We start from the raw sequence: 19,712 nt of genomic DNA, 5'->3' as shown, positions 1-19,712 counted from the left end.
TAAGGCTGAAAAGTGACGGCCCCAAAAGAGGTACACTCCACTAGTGTCTCTAAATTGCCCCAGTCTTTCTGGGGTACAACCCTCATCCCTATAACACCCCCCAAACCAGAGATACCCGCAAATGATGCGAAGCAATGAATACCCAGGCAGAGGTGTTCAGAACATGAAAGGGGGGAAACTGACCATTATTCCTCACGTATTACATGCCAGGCATTGCACTAGAGACCTCGTATGTTGTGTGTTTAATCCCAAGACTCTATGAAACCCACTTTACAGATGGGAAAACAGATGCAGAGGTGTGCCAGGAAACCAGCTTTCCTCGATAAAAAAAAGTTTGATCTGCAGTCTTTGCCCATTTCCATGGTAAAAGTATCCACCAACAGCCAATTTCAAGCTATCTGTGACTTGGCACCCAGTTCTCAAATTTCCCAATAATTTAGCAATTGGCTCAGAGGTCAAGTAACTTGCTCAAGGTCACTGAATGATAGAGTCAAGGTGGGAACCAGGAGCTGAGCTGGAGTCCAGACTGCCTACTGCACCACAGGCCTGTGCAGAGGCACCAACAGGGAACAGCTAAAAGGAACACCCCCAAAGGAATCCTTGGACCCACAGACAACCCAGAAAGAAGTACAAGCCCACTGACACCCATACGAACTCTTTACAATAACCCTGTGAAGTCCTACTTTACTAAGGGTGTCCTGAATATTAAATGCAATGATTTGCATAAGGTAATGGACAGGAAACCAGCTCCATTCAAGGGCTCAAAGAGGGATAGCTGTTTTATTCCCCTTCTGCAGAACCTCATTTGCACGCGACACAAAGTTTTTACAACAGTGGAGGTGGGATTTGGTCCCAGCGGTCTGGTTCAACCGCCCACCCAGTCCCTCCTCTTAACTGCACTGTCCCTCATAAAATAGGATATTCAGTGAAAACAGGACCCACCAACATGTTCAGACTCTTAGCACTAAAGCTGCCACCGTCAGAGTGGGAGGTAGCAGAAAAGCCTCTGAACTCCACAGTCAGGCCAACCTGGGTTTCAAAGATTCTCCATCCCCCCTAACTGGTTACCTAACAGCTCCTAGCTTCGGTTCCCTCTTCTGGAAAGTAGCCTTCACAGTACCTGTTTCACAAGGGCGCCCCTAAGGGTGGAGAGAGAACGCAGAACTGGGTGACCAGAGACCTGCGCCCACATTAAGAGCTCAAAGGAGCACAGCCGTAACTGTGAACGAAAAGGGTAAGGCGGTTGGCATCAAAGGCATGGTCTCATTTTCACCGCGGATTCTCTGTCCTATCAAATCCCTGCAAACTGTGGCTCAGCCTGGTCCATTGTGGCAGCCAGGGCAAGTCCACGGTAATGTCAGCGCTCCCCTGGAGCGAACTACAGACGTGCCTTCTCTCCACCCTGGTGTTCACCCTCCTGGGCGGCCCCACATTTCGGCTCCGCAGCGCAGAAATGAAGGCGCTGGGCAGCCCGGGTCCCGCTGCCAGTCCGATGCTTGGGGTCCAGCCCTGCCACCTCCGGGCGCCTCGCGGGCATCATTCGCACCAACGCCCGCAGCGGAGAGAGACGGAGAACTCCCCAAGGGAAGGGACCCGTGCGACTTTCTGCTTTCGGATCTAGAGCCCATACTCCCTCCAAAGTTTGGGGGTGCATGGGATCTCCTTTCTTCTCCCAGACCATCACTAAAAAGAAAACTGCTGTTGTTCTTCCTTTTGTCCAAACTTCCTCCCCGCAGCGCCGCTCGGGGCTCTGCGCTCCCGCCGCCGCTGCGACCGCAGGGACGCTGGACGGAGCAACGAGCCGTGGCGCGGTCGGCGGGGACCCTCGCCGGGTGGCATCGCCGAGCCGCGCCCGAACACAGGAGGGAGGGAAGGATGCCCGGGACCCTGGGCGGGCAGCGTCGGCCGAGGTGGCTCCTCCGGGCGCCCCGATCCCCAGCCCGCGTGCCGGGGAGCCGCTTACCTGACGGCGGCCGCTTCCTGCTGAGCCGGCTCACGGCGCGGTTGAACATCGCCGCGGTCGCCCGGGGAGGAAGGAGGAGCAGCCGGGCTGCAGAGCAGGAGGACGGAGAGAAGGAGGAGGCCGAGGAGGAGGAGCCCGCCCAGCACCGCCCCGGCGCGCCCGCCCCCGCCCCGCCGCCCTCCCCACCGCCAGGCGCCGCGTGGCGCGCTCGGTGCGCCCTACCCGCCCGCCCCGGCACGGGCCCAGCACTCCAGCCTCGGGGACCTGGGTGGCCCAGGGCGGCCGCGAGTGACCAAACGCCGAGGCCCGGCCCCGCGCCCGGGATGGCGTGCACTGGCCTGGAAGGAGCGCGCGCTGCTGCCTGTGGCTTAGGAGCCCTGCCCGGGCGCCCGCGCGCCCCAGGGGCCCCGCCGCCCAGCGGAGCTCGCCAAAGCAGCCGCCCCGGGCCCCGCCCCCACCCCGCCCGCCTCGCCGCTCTCCGACCATCCCGGGCTCCCGCCCTCTTCCTGCAGCCGCGAGGAACGGGCACGGCGCAGCGGGCGCAGCGCTCTCGGTGGCTCAGTGCGCCTTCGCGAGGCGGCAGGCGGGGGTCCCCTGCCGCTACACGGACTGGGAAGCCGAGGCCTCGAGGTTCTGCAAACCCAGGGTGAAGCCCATGGCCTTCGCCTCCTCGCCCCCGGGCTCCAGGATCCCCGCAGGCCCCGGCCTGCCCGCCCCGCGACTCCGGGGCTGCCCGGCCCTCCCATGGCGGCGAAAGCTGATGGGGCGTCGGCAGGGTCCCGGCCGCGGGGAGAGAGCCGAGCTGCGCTGCGCGGGCGAACTTGGGCGCCTTCTCCCCAAGGCCTGGAGGCTCCAGGGGCGGGCTTCGGTGCAGTTCTGCGGGAACCCTTCGGGTTCCACCGCCGAGAGATGCCTCTGTCCCTCACAGCGACTGGTTGGAGACACTTCTCTAACTTTGGGGACACGTGGTGCAGCTTCCGGCAGGGCCTTTAGCTCAACTCTCCGAGTCACTCAGGTCCACTCTGCGCTCCGGGCTCGATTTCTCCTCTCCCGCCACCAGTCACCTGCTCGGCCCGCCGCGCCCCCCTCTATCTATTGTCTCATTTCTGAGCAAACCAGCCCCCAAAGGGGTGTCATTAGCCTCATTTTCTTGAGCTTTGGGTTTGCGAAGAATTGTCTTTCTGGCGAGTCTTATTTTCCTCCTTGTGGATCCGGCTTTGTCTCCAAATTGGTCTTTATTTTTAGCTGTGCTAATTGCTATTTTTCTAAACCGCTCCCCAGTCGTCGGGCCCTGCCACCCTCCTTTTGCAGTGTTTTCACTAGCTGGCACTTTCTTTTCTATCTTCTATTCTGAGCTGCCCGTTCTGCTCATTTTTCCTCCCTTGTTCTACCCACCCGCTCAGTCCCAATTCCACCCCATCTCTGGATTTCCATGGTTGCTTCTCAGTGCTGCCCCTACCCTTGCCCTCTGAAACCCACTTTTTTGTGGGTTTTCCCACAAAAGAGGTTTTCCTGGCTCCTAAAGATGGTGAAGAGTGCAGGGTTTTGAGCTGCGCCGCAGGACGGTCACTATGGGGACCGGGATCAAGCTCAGAACCAGCTCAAAGGCTCAATTTAAAAACACCTCCTCCTGTCCTGGGCCTACTCTGGGGGTGGGCTCCCCACATGCTTCCAGGTGACCTGGAACACTTGTGACCTACTGCAACCACAGGCAGCGGCTGCCCCCGCTGTAGGAACGGGACTTGGAAACTCAGGCAGAGTCCTGGATCCAAATGAGATCGCTACTTTCTCAAAGCAATGCCAAGGGTGTCTGTGCAGCACATCTCCCCAGAAAACCGCTCTGGAGACCAAATTACAGGTAATCCTAACACAGGAAACCAGGAGACTGGCACAGTGGGGAAGCATCGGGCATAGCTAAATATGCCAGTTTCCAGGTCCAGCCCCACAGTGTCCTGAAATGCCCTGGTGTGGCCTAAGACATACCCATGAATGCCTCCAGAGCTAAGAAGGCAGCCAGGCTTCTCTAAAATAAGGGGAAAATAGTGGAGCTTCAAGCCACTCTCGCAGTCTTCTTAGCATATTAGATAGTGAGTTCAAAAATAAAGACCAGGGTCAAGGTTTAATGTACACAGTTTAAAATTTCTGCTTCGGAACGTTAAGAGACTGTCTCAGTAAAGTTGCTTTAAATATCTAAGTGTCTAAAGATCCAAAAGCCAGTTTTCAACAGGCACTGTGTAAAAGACCAAATATACAAATATAGAGCTTCATGGTTTCTAAAGTTTGCCAAAAGAAAACACACACACACGATTAAGTTCTGCCTGGGGTTTGCATGTGGGCTGACAATGCCCACCATCCAGGCAGCATCACTCACTCTGTGTGGCTCATCTCAGGCCTTCTCAAATGATGATAACCAACCTGGACAGGGAGAGGACAGACAGGTTGGCCTCTTCCTACCCCTGTTGGTTCCATCTTTTGTTGAAAAATCTCTATTCAGCCAGACCAGGAGAAAGAGCCTAGGATGTCAGAGGGATCATTGACTTCAAAGTTCAATATTTTTTGTTCTACTCAAAACTTCTAAAAATTAGTGAGCTCTGAATATATTATAGAATTTCTTACACTTTATTATACATATTGTATTTTAGAGTCATTCATAAAGAATATTCTAGGCCAGTGTAAGATACAGAAGTGCCTGACTTGGAGTCAAGAGACTTGGGTACCAGTCCTGGGCATAGAGCAGCCCAGCCGAGTGTCTTCAAACAGCCTCACGGGACTGGACGAGGAAAGGACGCTGCCCACATTCTAAGGGTGTGGTGTTTACCAGCAATAAACATGAAAGCCACCTGGCAAGGTGCCCTGCACATGTAGGCTCGCAAAAATTTACCGAAATCTGAATTACTCTTGTGCCCCCTTACAGTGCTGCTTAAATAAACTTTATCCTATGTGCAGTGAGAAGTGGCATTTTTAAAAGAAAATATGAGGCATCTGCAGGGGGTTGGGAACAGTGAGGCAACTGACAGGCACAGAGAAAGGGAGAAAGTAAATTGTTACAACCTCTTCAGAAGGCAAGAGAGGCAGGTATGTTAAGATACATTTTTGGCAACATGTATAAAAGCTTTCAAAATGTTTATACCCACCTGACCAGTGAATACTTCCACAACTAGTAATTTATCCCAAAGAAAGACTAAGAGAGGCAAAGATTTCTGGGTACTGTTGAACATCCTAACTCTTCTTTCATGGGTGCTGTTTATAATTCTATAGGTACTCATTAATGGAGTGACTAAGGGACAATATATTCCTATGATGGGATATTTACAGTTGTAAGAACTGATTTATTTTTTCTTTGAAAAAAGTCAGGATACAGATATACAGAAATTTTTCAGTGGGCAAGAAGAGGAAATATAATTGATTTATGTATAGAAATCTTGCAGAAAACTATACCAAAATGTTACTAGCATTTGTGTCTGGATGGGATAAGCGGTGGTTTTAATTTTCATTATTACATTTTCCAGTTTTGCAAAATTTCTGTGGTGTACATACTCTTAAATCAGTGGGAAAAAATCAGTGGTTGGAAACTGGTCAAAATCTCTATGGGGTTTAGTCTACCAATATTTTTTTTAAAGATTTTATTTATTTATTTGACAGAGATCACAAGTAGGCAGAGAGAGAGGAGGAAGCAGACTCCCGCTGAGCAGAAAGCCCAATGTGGGGCTCCATCCCAGGACTCTGGGATCATGACCTGAGCCGAAAGCAAAGGCTTTAACCCACTGAGCCACCCAGGTGCCCCTAATCTACCAATATTTAAACCCACATTTTTACAACATGAGTTTTGCTGTCTTTAAACTCTGCATTTCCATGGAGGGAGCAAGCAGACACCAATGGCCTTTCCCATCTTTGATCTCCCTTGCACTTCAACTCACACATTCATGGCATAGCACAGCCAGAGGTCAGCAGTACCCTGCAGATCAGGAGACAGGCCTGGGACGCCTGGGTGGCTCAGTCAGTTAAGCATCTGCCTTCAGCTCAGGTCATGATCCCAGGGTTCTGGGATGGAGCCCCGAATGGAAGCAGAGCTCCCTGCTCTGTGGGGAGCCTACTTCTCCCTCTCCCTTTGCCTGCCGCCCTCCTCCCCCACCCCAACCTGCTGTGTGCTCTCTTTCTCTGTCAAATAAATATATATATATATTTTTTTTTAAAGAAAGAAAGAAAAGAAACTGAGGCCCAGAGAACTTTGGAGACAATGTGCTACTAGGTCTCCTGAGAGATTTGAGCCGGTTCTCCACCCGCCCCCTGCCACCTCTTGAACCCCTCTCTTAGTTTTCTTTCTGCCACATTTGCTATCCTCTCCACCCCTTCTTCATACAAGTGAGCGCTGCACACTCAGTCTTTGGAGCTCTTCTTTTGCACGCTTACTCCCCTGACCATCTCAAGTCTAATGCCTTTTATACCATTTTAAAAAAATAGACTTTTTAAAAAATTTTATTTATTTGACAGCAAGAGAGATCACAAGTAGGCAGAGAGGCAGGCAGAGAGAGGAGGAAGCAGGCTCCCTGCTGAGCAGAGAGCCCAATGCGGGGCTTGATCCCAGGGTCCTGGGATCATGACCTGAGCCAAAGGCAGAGGCTTTAACCCACTGAGCCACCTAGGTGCCCCCAAAATAGACTTTTTTTTTTTTTAGCAGTTTTAGGTTTATAGCAAAATTGAACAGAACATACAGAAGAGTTCCCATGTGCTTCTTGCCCCCCAACATGAACAGCCCCCCACAGCCACCTCCCCCCAGAGGGGTACGTTTGTTACAACTGGTGGACCTATATGACACAACAGTCCCCCAAGTCCATATGAAATGCCATCTTGACACCGCAGAACACACTTCCTTCTCCAGCCGGGACTGGCCTGCCTGCCATCTTCTCTTGGATGCCTGATGGCACCTTCGAACTGAGCGTCTCCGGAGCGGAGCCTCCGCGGCTGGCCCACGCCGGCTCCCTCCAGCCCTCTCCTCTGTTCCGGGGCGGCTCCACGTCTCAGCTGCTTAGACTAATAATCTGGGAGTCGTTTCTGATCATTGTTTTCCTCGTACCTCCCATCTCCTCCTTCGAGGCATCCTGCAGTTTGGACCTGAACGCAGAAGTCTGCGCTCACCGTTTCCATCCCTTCCACCGCACCACCCGCGGCCTGGCCTAGGGCGGCAGCTTCCCACACGGCCCCCGGCCTCTGCCTCCCCACGGTCTGTTGGAAACCCAGCACCCGGAGGGGGTCACTGAAACAAGGGAAGTCTCCGCTTATCAACCCTCTGCCCAGATTGCGCTGGGGCCCCCGTTGTCCCAGGAGAAAGCCCACAGGATAAAGACGGAGCAGGCCCCAGGAGACCAAGACCTCCAGTCCCCTCTGAACCCCTTTCCGGGTCTTCCTCTGCCCCGCAACTCATCTGCTCCCACCTCACCTCCTTATCCCGCAAACACCCCCACAGCTCCCACCTCATGACTTCTGCACTGGCTATTCCCTCTGTCTGGAACCTGGAACACCGCCCCCTCCTTTCACCTCCCCCACCCCTTGTGTGCATGGCACACTCCCTCGGTGGCTTCAGGGCTTTATCCAGAAGTTACTTCACCCGTGTTTAAGCTGGCAAGCCCACCTCCTGTACTTCCACGTCTCCTTTCCTCCATCCCTGCAGTGGGGTTCCACGGAGCATGTAGCACCTTCTAGCACAGCGCATTTTAGTTGTTATGTTTGCTGTTTCTCCACAGGGTCCCCGCATTCCCCCTACCTTCCATTCTCCCTGGAGTCCCAGCTCCTGAACGGGGGCCTGTCACACAAGGATCACTCAATGAAATGTGTTGATGACCCAAAAGAATCCTTTTTTTTTTTTTTTTAAGATTTTATTTGTCAGAGATAGAGAAGACAAGCACAGGAAAAGGCAAGCAGAGGGGAAGCAGGCTCCCTGCTGAGCAAGGAGCCCGATGTGGGACTCAATCCTGGACCCCGGGATCATGACCTGAGCTGAAGGCAGATGCTTAACCACTGAGCCACCCAGGTGTCCCGACCCAAAAGAATCCTTACCCGCCTCTCCCAAATCCCCAGCCAGATGACAGAGAAGCTGCTAAACACAAGGTATATTTTTATAGTAAGGTACACACCCACCTGGACAAGGTGTATGGGAAAGGAGGCAATAATGGAAGAGAGATTTCAACCAACCTGACAGCTGATGGGAATGCAGAAACCATTAACTCAGAAATTCTACTTCTTACATATCTTACACTCAGAAGAAATAAGTGTCCACACTAAAACTTGTACCTGAATGTTCATGGCAACATTATTTTTATTTTTATTTATTTATTTGAGAGGAGAAAGAAAGAGCATGAGAGGGGGTAGGGGCAGAGGGAAAAGGACAAGCAGACTCCCCACTGAGCAGGGAGCCCGATGCGGGTCTCTATCCCAGGGCCTGAGATCATGACCTGAGCCGAAGGCAGATGCTCAACTGACGGAGCCACCCAGGCACCCTCATAGCAACATGATCGATAATAGCCCCAAAGTGGAAACAACCCAAATGCACATCAACTGACAAATGGATAAACTGTGCCATATCCTTACACTAGAATATTATTTGGCAATAAAAAAGAATTACATTCTAACGTGCGCTACAACACAGATGAACCAAAAAAAAAAAAAAAAAGTATCACACTGGGTGAAAGAACCGTCACAGAATAGCATACATCATACAATCCCATTTATATAAAGTCTAAAACAGGCACATTGGTAGAGACGGAAAGCAGATTAGTGGTTACCTAAACCCAAAGCAAGGACAGAGTGGGCAGGGACTGCTGATAAAAAAAAAAAAAAAAGAAAAAGAAAAAAAAGAAAAAGCTTGCTTTTGGGGGGATGATGAAAAAGTCCTAAAATTAGATTAGGGTGATGGTTGCACAACTCTGTAAATATAGCAAAAATCATTTAATTGTATGTTCAATTAGGTGAACTCTATGTATACAAATAATATCTCAACAAAATTGTTTAATTTTTTTTTAATTTAGAAAGATCCAAAACAGATCACATACAAAAGTTCTGAACTTTTGTTCGGACTCCTTGGAAAGCTACTGGAAGATATGCTGCACCAAAGACAGGACTTCATGGGTTAAAAAGCACATTCACACATATTTTCATTCAATCTTGACTAACACGGTGATAGGGGAATTGATAGATGTAGAAACCGTGTCCAAGAGGTCTGGAGAACAGCTCGATGTCCTAGGTACAGGTGCAAGTGGAGGGTTGGACTTCAGGTCTCTTGGCTTCTAGTGCTCTTTGCACGACTGCCTCCCACCCAGGAAAAAATGATTAAAAAAAAATCCCTGTTCCAGGTGTCTATTTTGGAACACTGTACCCAGGTGTTATTTTTAAATGTTAAAGAATCCAGAGTTCTTAACCTGGACCTTCCTTCCAATCTAGATTCAAAAACGTCCTCTGAAAAGCAAACAATAGAAACAACAAAAGTGCGTGGGTGCACGCCTACACACGCTCATGTAAGGTGTGACCGGACCGTAATACTGTTCTGGGGTTCCTGAACAATCGCACTGCCAACACACAACCCATTCAGTGTGATCACAGACACCCTGCAGAGGCGACTGGGTAGCCGTCCCTGCTGAGATCTTTTCAAAAACTTCTCCTTTGGGATGTCATATTCTGCTGGGTATTTCTAATCGTGAACACTATCTTGTGGACCTATCTTGCAATTGTGGGAAATGGCCAAAAGCTATGTAGTGAAGACCTGTGGACTGGGGCGTGTGAGATGATAGTGAGGGGCCAAAGTGCGGACAGGAGACAGAGCTGTAAGATCTCTGGGCAACTGACCGGTGTGCCTTATAAGCCGAGCCCCAAAATGACTTCAAAAGGACCAGAATTTGGGGAAGAGAATTCCAGCTGACCCCTTTTAATGACAAACACATATTTCACATCTTGGATATATAAAATCTGGCATGGTTAAAAGAGATTCACTTTACAAAAGCAAAAAGTTACATTAGTAAATTCTGTGGCCATCATATAATATACCTACAAATGTTCCTTACTACTCAATAAAAACAATGGATACTTTGCGAACTAATCAGCCCCATAAGACAGAATTCAATAAAAAAAATTTTTTTAAATCATTTTAAACCCAAGCCTAATTGCTATTTTTAAAATGCAGAAGTTTTAATGATTTTTATTCTGTATTCTGGTTATTCATCTATGCTTATAAATTAATCTCTAAAACTCTTTAAAATGCTTTTTTAAATCATAAAACCCAACCAAGGTAGTTAGAAAGCAATCTTCAAAAGATAGATCACTTGTTAAACTGCTCCCATTTGTGATTTCCTAGTACCTTTTGCCCAGCCACCAAGTTTGACCGAAAAGCTACTTAATAACTGCTTTATATGTGGCTGTAGAAAATACATCAAAAAAGGTAGTAAATATGTAAGAAAACCATCTGACAAAAGCACAGGGACTATAAATCATATTGTTCTTGCTTAAATTTTAGCTCGATGGGAACTTTCTTGAATCACTGCTTTCTAGATAATACAGTCACCAAGTTCTCCGGAATTGTTGACCATGTTCTCAGGCTCACAAACTTGATATTTTTTACGGTGTTACAGAGCATTACATGTGAATTTTTGCACACTGGAGGAAAAAAAGCTGAAATAATATACAAAGCCATAACTCAAGATTTTTAATATATTGGGGTGGAAAAATACGTGTGTATATAGGTGTGTAAACATGTATGAATATGTATGTGCACATACATGTATGCATATATACATACTTAAATGGGCATGTAAGCAAGCTGAAAAGCAGTGAGGTTTGTTGGCACAGCTGCTAAATTCATTTTTTAAAGTGTGTGTGTGTTTTTTTTAATCAATCTCTTACAACCGAAGTGGGTCTCAAACTCGTGACCCTGAGATCAAGCGTTTCATACTCTCCCACCTGAGACAGCAACCCACAGCTAAATGCATTTTAGAGACCTCTGTATAGCTTTCATCTCTCAAGAGCAGGCATTAATTCCACACAGAGGTCTGGCAATCATCAGACCCAAAGTTTAAGCCCAAAGATCTTTCCATAAGGAGTTACCTGTATGGGGAGGCAAATACCACAAATTTCTGGTTCTTAGCATCATTAGATAGTATTGAAAAAAAAAAAAAAAAAACAAGAGAATCCATTAACGGTACTTTGTTTCATATGCTTCCAGTCATAAATACCAAAACACTTTCTTTAATAACTCTAAGTCCCACACATTTACATAATAGGCTATAAAAGTGCCATTTTGGATCCAGTCCATATTTTGAAGGGATTTATAGATACAGGTAAAATTTGTTGCCAGGCATCATTTACAACCTCGCACGATCTTTTCCAGCTGAGGCCAAGTCTGTTCTCAGCCACCACTACCCTCAACCTTTTTTAGTCATGGTCACCAGAGAGTTTTTTCACCCTTAACATAAACAGCAGTAAATTCTCCAAGTGCAAACATACCATTCGTGACTTTACAGGCTAAACAGATACTGGGCAGTTGAGGAATAAAGATTGTTATCTGGTACATTTTGCAGACATTTGGAACTTCCTGGTAATGGACCCACCTTCTTTTTTCAGGTCTAGTATTTTCAATACATTATATTTTAGATATGGATATATTTTAGATTAAAAATGCCAGATTAAAACCACCATAAGGCAATTTAAGAGGAAATCCACTAATAAGCTGGTGACTAGCTGAGATCGTAACTCTCCCTAATGTCAAATGTCTAAATTCTGTGATATAAAATGGGCAGTTAATATAAAGGCAAAGATGTGGAAGAGTAGTATTTCTCAAGAGGAAAAATATCTAAGAACAGTCACCTAACAAAAGGAAAGTTGAATAAATTTTGCATGGAGACCCAGATGTGGTGAGCAGTGGACGAACCTGAAAGATAAATAACTAGCCTCAGGCGGAAGTTGTTTTCCGGCTTATTACTTTTAAATGTGATCTATACAATTTAAAAATCATGTACTTCTACTGTGGTGGTGAAAATACACAACATAAAATTGACCATTGTAGCCATTTTTTAAATAAAGATTTTATGTATTTATTTGAGAGAGAGAGTGAGAGAGAGCATGAGAGGGGAGAAGGTCAGAGGGAGAAGCAGACTCCCCATGGAGCCAGGAGCCCGATGCGAAACTCGATCCCAGGACTCCGGGATCATGACCTGAGCTGAAGGCAGACGCTTAACCAACTGAGCCACCCAGGCGCCCCATCGTGGCTATTTCTAAGTATACAGTTCAGCATAATTGTATTTGCTGCCCGTTCCCATGGTTGTGAAACAGATCTCCAGAACAATTCATCCTGCCAATCAGAAACGACATCCCCAAAACAATTCCCTCTTCCCTTCAGCCCCTGGTAACCACCATTCTATGATTTGTTTTTCTGAAATTGACTACCTTAGAAACCTCGTGTAAGTGGTATCGTTCAGTGTTTGTCTTTTTAAAGTGAGCGGCTTGGGATGCTTGGGTGGCTCAGTGGGTTAAAAGCCTCTGCCTTCAGCTTAGGTCATGATCCCAGAGTCCTGAGATCAAGCCCCGCATCAGGCTCTCCGTTCAGCGGGGAGCCTGCTTCCCCCCATCCCGCCCTCTGCCTGCCTCTCTGCCTGTCAAATAAATAAATAAAATCTTAAAAAAAAAGGTAGAGTGGCTTACTTCATTTAGCCAAGGTCTTCAAGGTTCATGCAGGTCATAGCGAGTCAGAAGTCCCTGCCATTCCAGGCTGAGAGCTGGCCCGTGTGTGGATATATAGTCTGTGTCTCCATTCACGCAGTGATGTACACGAGGAGCTTCTCCATCTTGAATAGCGCAGATATAAACATAGGTATACAACTCTATCTCCAAAAATCTGCCCTTTTTTGGACATACACCCAGACATAGAATTGCTGGATCTTACGGTAATTCTAGGTTTAATTTTTGACAACATTCCATGCTATTTCCCTCAGTGGCCGCACCCTTGTTATATCCCCAACAGCACACAAGGTTCTACTTTCTCCACAGTGTCACCAACACCTGTTAGTTTGGGGGATGGGGTTCCCTTTACAGTAACACACACACACACACACACACACAGATATACTTTTTGCATCCATGGAAAAGTTTTTGGTTTCAGTTACTGAATGTTGAAAGAACTTGGAAACAGTTGTCCAAAACTTTTCAAATATTTAAAAGTGCACATCATTGATTGAATCATTGTTCCCAGAACTTTTAAAAATTCTAACTTCAAAATCTTTTTTTTTTTTTTCAGATTTTATTTATTTGACAGAGATCACAAGTAGGCAGAGAGGCAGGCAGAGAGAGAGGAAGGGAAGCAGGCTTCCTGCTGAGCAGAGAGCCCGATGTGGGACTCGATCCCAGGACCCTGAGATCATGACCTGAGCTGAAGGCAGCGGCTTAACCCACTGAGCCACCCAGGCGCCCCTAAAATCTTTTTCTTAATTCTAGACTTCAACTTCTCTTGAACCCCTGCCTTATTCTAGTCCATCGGGAAGATAAGGAAGGGCCCATTCACCAGTAAACACAGGAAGGGCTGCCAGTGGCAGAGCAGGGCAGAAGGGAAGGTGTTGTCCCACACTGGCCACCCTCAGCGATTTCCCTCCCAGTCACTGGCACCAGCACCTTCGGGAACAGCAATGGGAGCTCTCAGGAAGAAGGGGACTTGCCTGTTCCCCAGAACCGCTAAGAACTGGGGCTCCCACCAGCAGCAGCAGCCTCCTAGACTTTGGGAGATTCCTAAGCAGCAGGTGGGAGGCACAGGAACTATGTCTTGGAAAACAGAATGGCCTGTACTGCTTCATTTATTCTAACTATCAGACTGCTACTCCAAATGTACACAAGCACCTATCTCCCTCCTGTCCCAGTCCTACTTTATTATCTGCCATTAAGCCCTTCATATTAGTTTACAAATTAACCTCCTATAAACCCATTTATTCACTCAACAACTATTCATTAAGCACATAGACACCATGAGTGGTAAATGAGATAAAATCTCTACCCCTGTGGAATTTATAATCTAGTAGAATACCATTAATCAAATAATCACATAAATACATGTCTAGAGTCTCAAGGATCATAAAGAAAAAAATACAGGGATAATGAAAGCAAAAATGAGGGACCCTTAAATTACATGTAGGGCTCAGGCAGTCAGAGACTTCTGAGAACAATGACAGGCTGATGTAAACAGCCAGGTAGGTGGTGGTAGATGCACCTTCTAGGTTAAGAAGGTATATGCAAGGGCCCCGAAGTGGGAGTGCTCCGTGAATATAGGAAGTGAAAGATAGGCAGGGTGACTGGAGCTTGCTAGCAGAGAGGAGGGTGGAGGGGTGGCGGAAGCTGGATGGATAGGCAGGCAGCTGGTCCTGCAGAGCTGAGAAGCCTGTTAAGCACTTGGGATTTCATGCTAAGTGCAATGGGAAGTTACTGAGGCATTTTCAAGATTCATGTTAATAGGTGTTTTAAAAAAATAATAATGCAACTGTTATAGAATAAGCTCTTAAGATTTGTTATGTGAATAAAGAAAGGTGCAGAACAGTGTATACAACATGTTATCGTTTCTGGAGGAAGGGGAAAATTAACGTTAATATATAAATGGGTATCTCTAGAAAAATACCAGAGACCAGTAACACTAGTGCTTCTTGAAATGGGAACTAGATAGTATGGCTAGGAGAGAGGAGCGGAAGTTTTTACCGTATATCTTTTTGTATCTTTTGAAATAGGTATCATGCTTAAGAATTACCTACATAACAGTAGACTAAATTAAAAATTAAAAAGTCACGCTGGCTGTTGTGACTGGCTGTTCTTAGGAAAGAAGGAAAAAACCCCAAAACTTAGGAAAGATACCAGAACAGTTAAAATAAAAACCGACGTTATGTACTGTTGGCAACGTGGGGATTAAGTGGAATTTTCATACACTGCGCCCAAGTGCAAACTGATGTAACCATTTTGGGAGATGTGGGGCAGCATCTTCTGAAACCCATCAGACACACACGGTAGAAGCCCAAATTTCATCCCTAGGTATATACTCAACAGAAATGAGTACCTCTGTTCCCCAAGACATTTATAAAAATTCATTACAGCACTATACATAAATACCAAATGGAAAGCCAAGTGTTTAATGAAGAGTAAAATGGATAGATTGTGGCACCCACTCACACAATACTACATACAGCATTGAAAACTGGGCATGCAACAACTCAGAGCATTAAGTAAATCAGATACAAAAGGATATAAACTGCTTAACTTTGTATTTATATAGTTTGAAAAAAAAGCAAACTAATCTATGTCACAGAAATCAGGCTACCAGTTATGTCAGGGAAGGAGTGGCGTTAGCCAGAAGAGCAGGCAGGCTTCTGGGTGCTGGCAACATTGTTGCCCGTTCTCCTGCCACGGTGTGATGGGAGTTCACTTTGTGAATGGAGCTGGGCACACAGGTGTACTCCTCTGCGGAATGCTCGGATACAGTGCTCGGATACAATGCTCAGATACATATTCGGTCTATGCGGTAGGAGCTCCTGCAGGGTTGCAGATGAAGGGCGGTAGCCGGACTGGGCGGGCGGTGGGGGACAGGGATGGGTGCAGACAAGAACTATAAACTGACGGGCTTTTTGTTATTTCCATTTTTGCATTCTGTCATCAGCCTAGTAAGTCTAACAAAATCATCAGCAAATCTAACGTCAAAACAAAGCATTTGCTTGAAAGAGGTAATAGACTGGAGTGAGATTTTAAGTATCTGTGAGTAATTGGAATTTCCAGATATGAATATTTAAAACCTTTCTCTTTGACAGAAGAGCTAGATTCAGAGAACATTTAAGAGTTAACCAAAGAATACAAAGTCTTCCATAAATATTCACGCTTCAGGACTGAAGGGCAAACCAAACTTTAACCAAGACAACATTTTAATTGTGCGCTCACGTGGCAGACACCATTCAGGTGACCTGTTTTCCAACACTGTACAAGTCTTTTGTAAGTTGCCTTCTCATCCTCACTTAACCAACAAAGAAACTGCCTTCTGCTCTAACCAGTTTAATCAGTAAATACACTGAGGCACACACTGACTTTAGATCTAGTCTATGTGCTATATATATAATTGCCACTTTAAGAATCTCATCTGTGTCACTTCCCATGGCTATTTCCAGGTTGTCTGTTACACTCCAATGGTGCCTGTCCAGAAACCCAATTCCTGCCTTGCTGATAGCCCCTCTTCCTAAAGAAGTAATCCTCCCTAAGCTATCTGGCACCACGGCCCAGTATCACTCACATTCCTGAAAGCGTGCTATGCAGGGGCAGCTAGGATTCCTACCTGGTGCACCCCAGGGCATTAGCAGAAGGGGTACATCCTCATCACTTTTCAAAGATGCTTAACAAGCTATAGTGGGTAGCAACTACAGAGATGATGCACTCCCCCCAAACAATTTTTTTTCTGGAAAACATGTGACCATGGCCAACAGGGTCTTCTCTGGACAAGAGTTAGAAGAGGAAAAAAGGAAGGCACACCAATTAACTTGATTTCAGATTACCTTCATCCACAACTACGGATCCTCAGAATCTGCATTTTGACAAGCACCCACTTGTGGTCAAGTTCTAGTCCAGCAGAACACCAGGTGGTGTTCTGCTTTTTATTATTATTTTTATAAGATTTTTAAATTTATTTGACAGACAGAGATCACAAGTAGGCAGAGAGGCAGGCAGAGAGAGCCGGAAGCAGCCAGCCTCCTTGCTGAGCAGAGAGCCCAATGCGGGGCTTGATCCCGGGATTCTGGGACCATGACCTGAGCCGAAGGCAGAGGCTTTAACCCCACAAGCCACCCAGGTGCCCGGTGTTCTGCTTTTAAAAGGGAGACTAAGGGGCGCCTGGGTGGCTCAGTGGGTTAAAGCCTCTGCCTTCGGCTCAGGTCATGATCCCAGTGTCCTGGGATCGAGCCCCGCATCGGGCTCTCTGCTCGGCCGGGAGCCTGCTTCCCTTCCTCTCTCTGCGCCTGCCTCTCGGCCTGTCAAGTAAATAAATAAAATCTTTTAAAAAATAAGTAAAAATAAAAGGGAGACTAAAATAGGTTTACCTTCACTTCCTCCATCATAGTCATGGCATTCAATATTTACTTAACATCTAGCATGTGCCAAGCACTGTTCTAGAAGTCCTAGGCTTTGGGTCGTCACCAAAAGAAAATCCCTGCCCCCACGGAGCTTACATTCTAGTGGAGGATGACAGAACCAAAGATACAAAAGTAGCAAAGCAATCTGGAAATGCTGTCCATTTTTTAAAAATAAAAGATTCCTGGTTATAATAAACTAAATGTGGATTTTGAATCCTATCTTAATCCCATTTTACTGAAAATGCTCGAAGGCAGTATTTGGAACCACAGCATCTGCCCAACGTTCTAAGAGCCTTCTAGATACATTAATAGACACACATATTAAAGGAAACTGAAAAAAAAAATGATCAGGGTCAGTAAATAAGACAAAGGTGTTGGTAATATTTTATTTTCAAGGACCTGCTAAGTGTCCTAGTCTTCCTGGTAATATGTGCATGTCGTCTTAAACTAAGAAACAGGAAATATCAGCACTGAAGCCCTGATCACCAGGGTTTGCTACACCTGCCTGGGGCCTGTCTGTTCCCACGTCAACGACATTTGCCCCCTCCTTTATCCTAGTCACCACCCCTTTCCCAGTCCAAATTCTCATTAAACAGATAACCAAGGCTGAGCAGGGCCACAGGCTAAAATATAACCTAGTCAAAGGAAACTAACGTTTTTACAAGTTTAGTCTTCTCCAAAATGAAGCAAACTAAGATTAAATGGGCATTCTCAATTTTGTTTAGCTAGGTTAAGATTTATGAATTAGTTTTACTTCTGTGAGCAAAAGTAATAATATAAACCACATACCAAACAATTCAACTCACAACTCTTAACCAGTAAGATGAACCATGAAAATTTAAAAACATATACGACGTATCAACCCTCAGAACAGGCAGCGCTGCATATGGCTACATACTTCATATACCCATTTTGTCCAGATGGTTTTGGACTTCTCTTCATCGGTATACCAAAACCCAAGGAAGAAAGAACAGAGGTGGAAAAATCACAGTTGTGCAAGTTATGATTTCAAATGGTTTATAGCAAAACCTGGGTTACCTCAAAAATGCAATTTTCCAGTATCAGCTGGGAATTAGGCTCTTTGCAAATGCCAATCGGTTCACCAGAAAGAAGCAGAGTCAAAACAGGAGATCTGCAGGCAAGCTGAGTCCAGCTACAAGACCAAGTGGACAGCTCCACTGGGAGAGCTTACTTCCCAACGTGCTGCTTGCCTGCCCCTCTTCTAACAGCTGGCAGACAGCTCTCCAGCTACATTCGTCTGGTAGACTTTCCAAGCTGACTTCAAAATACTAGAATAATGGTATCACTTTCCCAGTGGAACACTCCAGCGCAACAATGCTTAGTGAATTGCAAAAAACACAACAATCTGGAAAAGTTAAAATTCAGTATCTGTATTAAACTGAGTTAGAATATTAAGGAAATCATTTATTTGATACATACCTTTTGTCAGAAACTGTGACTTTCATTGACATTCTTGTTTAAAAACCAAACTATGAACGTTATGTGGATTAAGCTCTCTCTTCCCTCAAAATCCTAACTAGATCAAAAAGTCAATTACCAGTAGCGCCCTGACTCTTTTGCCCAAGATTACAAAAAAAACCCAACTATATATAATTCCCCACCCCTCCCCTATTTCCTAGATATAAACTGAACTTCTTTCACATTTAGGTTTTAAAAACCAAAAGTCATTCTTGCCACCCAAAGAGGTATTCACACAAAGTAATAATTCACCTTGTGAATTCACCTTGTGAATCAGTTTCTAGCCTCCATACTAATTGTCATAGCAGATCCATTTAAATAAACTGGAGCCCACATTTCCTATCAACCTGTACTTACTAACACATTTGTTGAAGTTGTAATTATTCACATAATTTCCTTGTTTCAAAATAGAATAGATGGCAATCTAATTCATAGTAACCTATTTGGACACATAAGTAGGACACTTTATTACTGTACACAGCAGAATTTGTATTTAACAAAACCTTCTCATTTGGACCACTTAACAGAAGGCTAAACTGAAGTCTAAATCATTTTGCAGCTTTCCAATGCATACTAAAAATGCAATTTCAAAGTTCAAAATATTTTAAGTTGAAATCCAAATGCTGATTTTTAACAAAGAGGAAGATTTAATTTGGGCACACCAGCTAGAAGTCTCAGGATAAATTCTTTTCCTATTTTTTTCTGTTTGTTGAGTGCAAACTTTACTCACAGATACTATCAAAGATCAACCTAGCTGTGGTAAAACAACGGGTTTCCATTATCTGGGAACTCTAAATTAATGAAATTTTACTATATTAATATTCAGTAGAGCATACTTTTTTAGAAGCATGCAAATTTCTATTGTTCCATATCCAGAAATTAAGTTTTAATTAAAAAAAATTTTAATTCAACAAAGCTAATGGACTTTTGACACACAGAACATAGCAACAGATCCTGAATAAATGTTTATTCCACATACCTTACTAATTAAAACAAAATTGCTTATGTCATGACAGCCTGGAAGGAATAATTAAGTAATAAACGACAATAAGAAAAAACCACTTATCAGACAGTCTAGTCTTTATTGAAAGACTTACTTCAACTGTGGTTTACAGCTTTGGCTTACGTTGGCCAGTCATTTTAGCCTCTCACTGCCA

At 45.6% G+C, this 19,712-nt stretch overlaps 1 protein-coding gene across 2 annotated transcripts in view; it reads right to left on the bottom strand.

Annotated features, from left to right (window-relative positions):
- RGS10 (regulator of G protein signaling 10) overlaps positions 1-2,095 on the bottom strand; it is a 38,383-nt gene extending 36,288 nt beyond the window's left edge. Inside the window, exon 1 of one of the 2 annotated variants that reach the window (XM_032878676.1) lies at positions 1,964-2,095. In XM_032878676.1, the coding sequence (XP_032734567.1) occupies positions 1,964-2,012 (49 nt within the window). In that variant the 5' untranslated portion in view covers positions 2,013-2,095. The remainder of the gene's footprint in view (positions 1-1,963) is intronic. The other variant, XM_032878658.1, reaches the window with a different exon arrangement.
- Positions 2,096-19,712: the final 17,617 nt, after the last annotated feature.

This window comes from Lontra canadensis, unplaced genomic scaffold (genome assembly GCF_010015895.1).
Source record: "Lontra canadensis isolate GAN:19392208 unplaced genomic scaffold, GSC_riverotter_1.0 scaffold3, whole genome shotgun sequence".
In the NCBI taxonomy this organism is placed as follows: Eukaryota; Metazoa; Chordata; class Mammalia; order Carnivora; family Mustelidae; genus Lontra; species Lontra canadensis.
The sequence above is the reverse complement of the archived record's forward strand: the minus strand, read 5'-3'. Positions and strand labels throughout refer to the sequence as shown.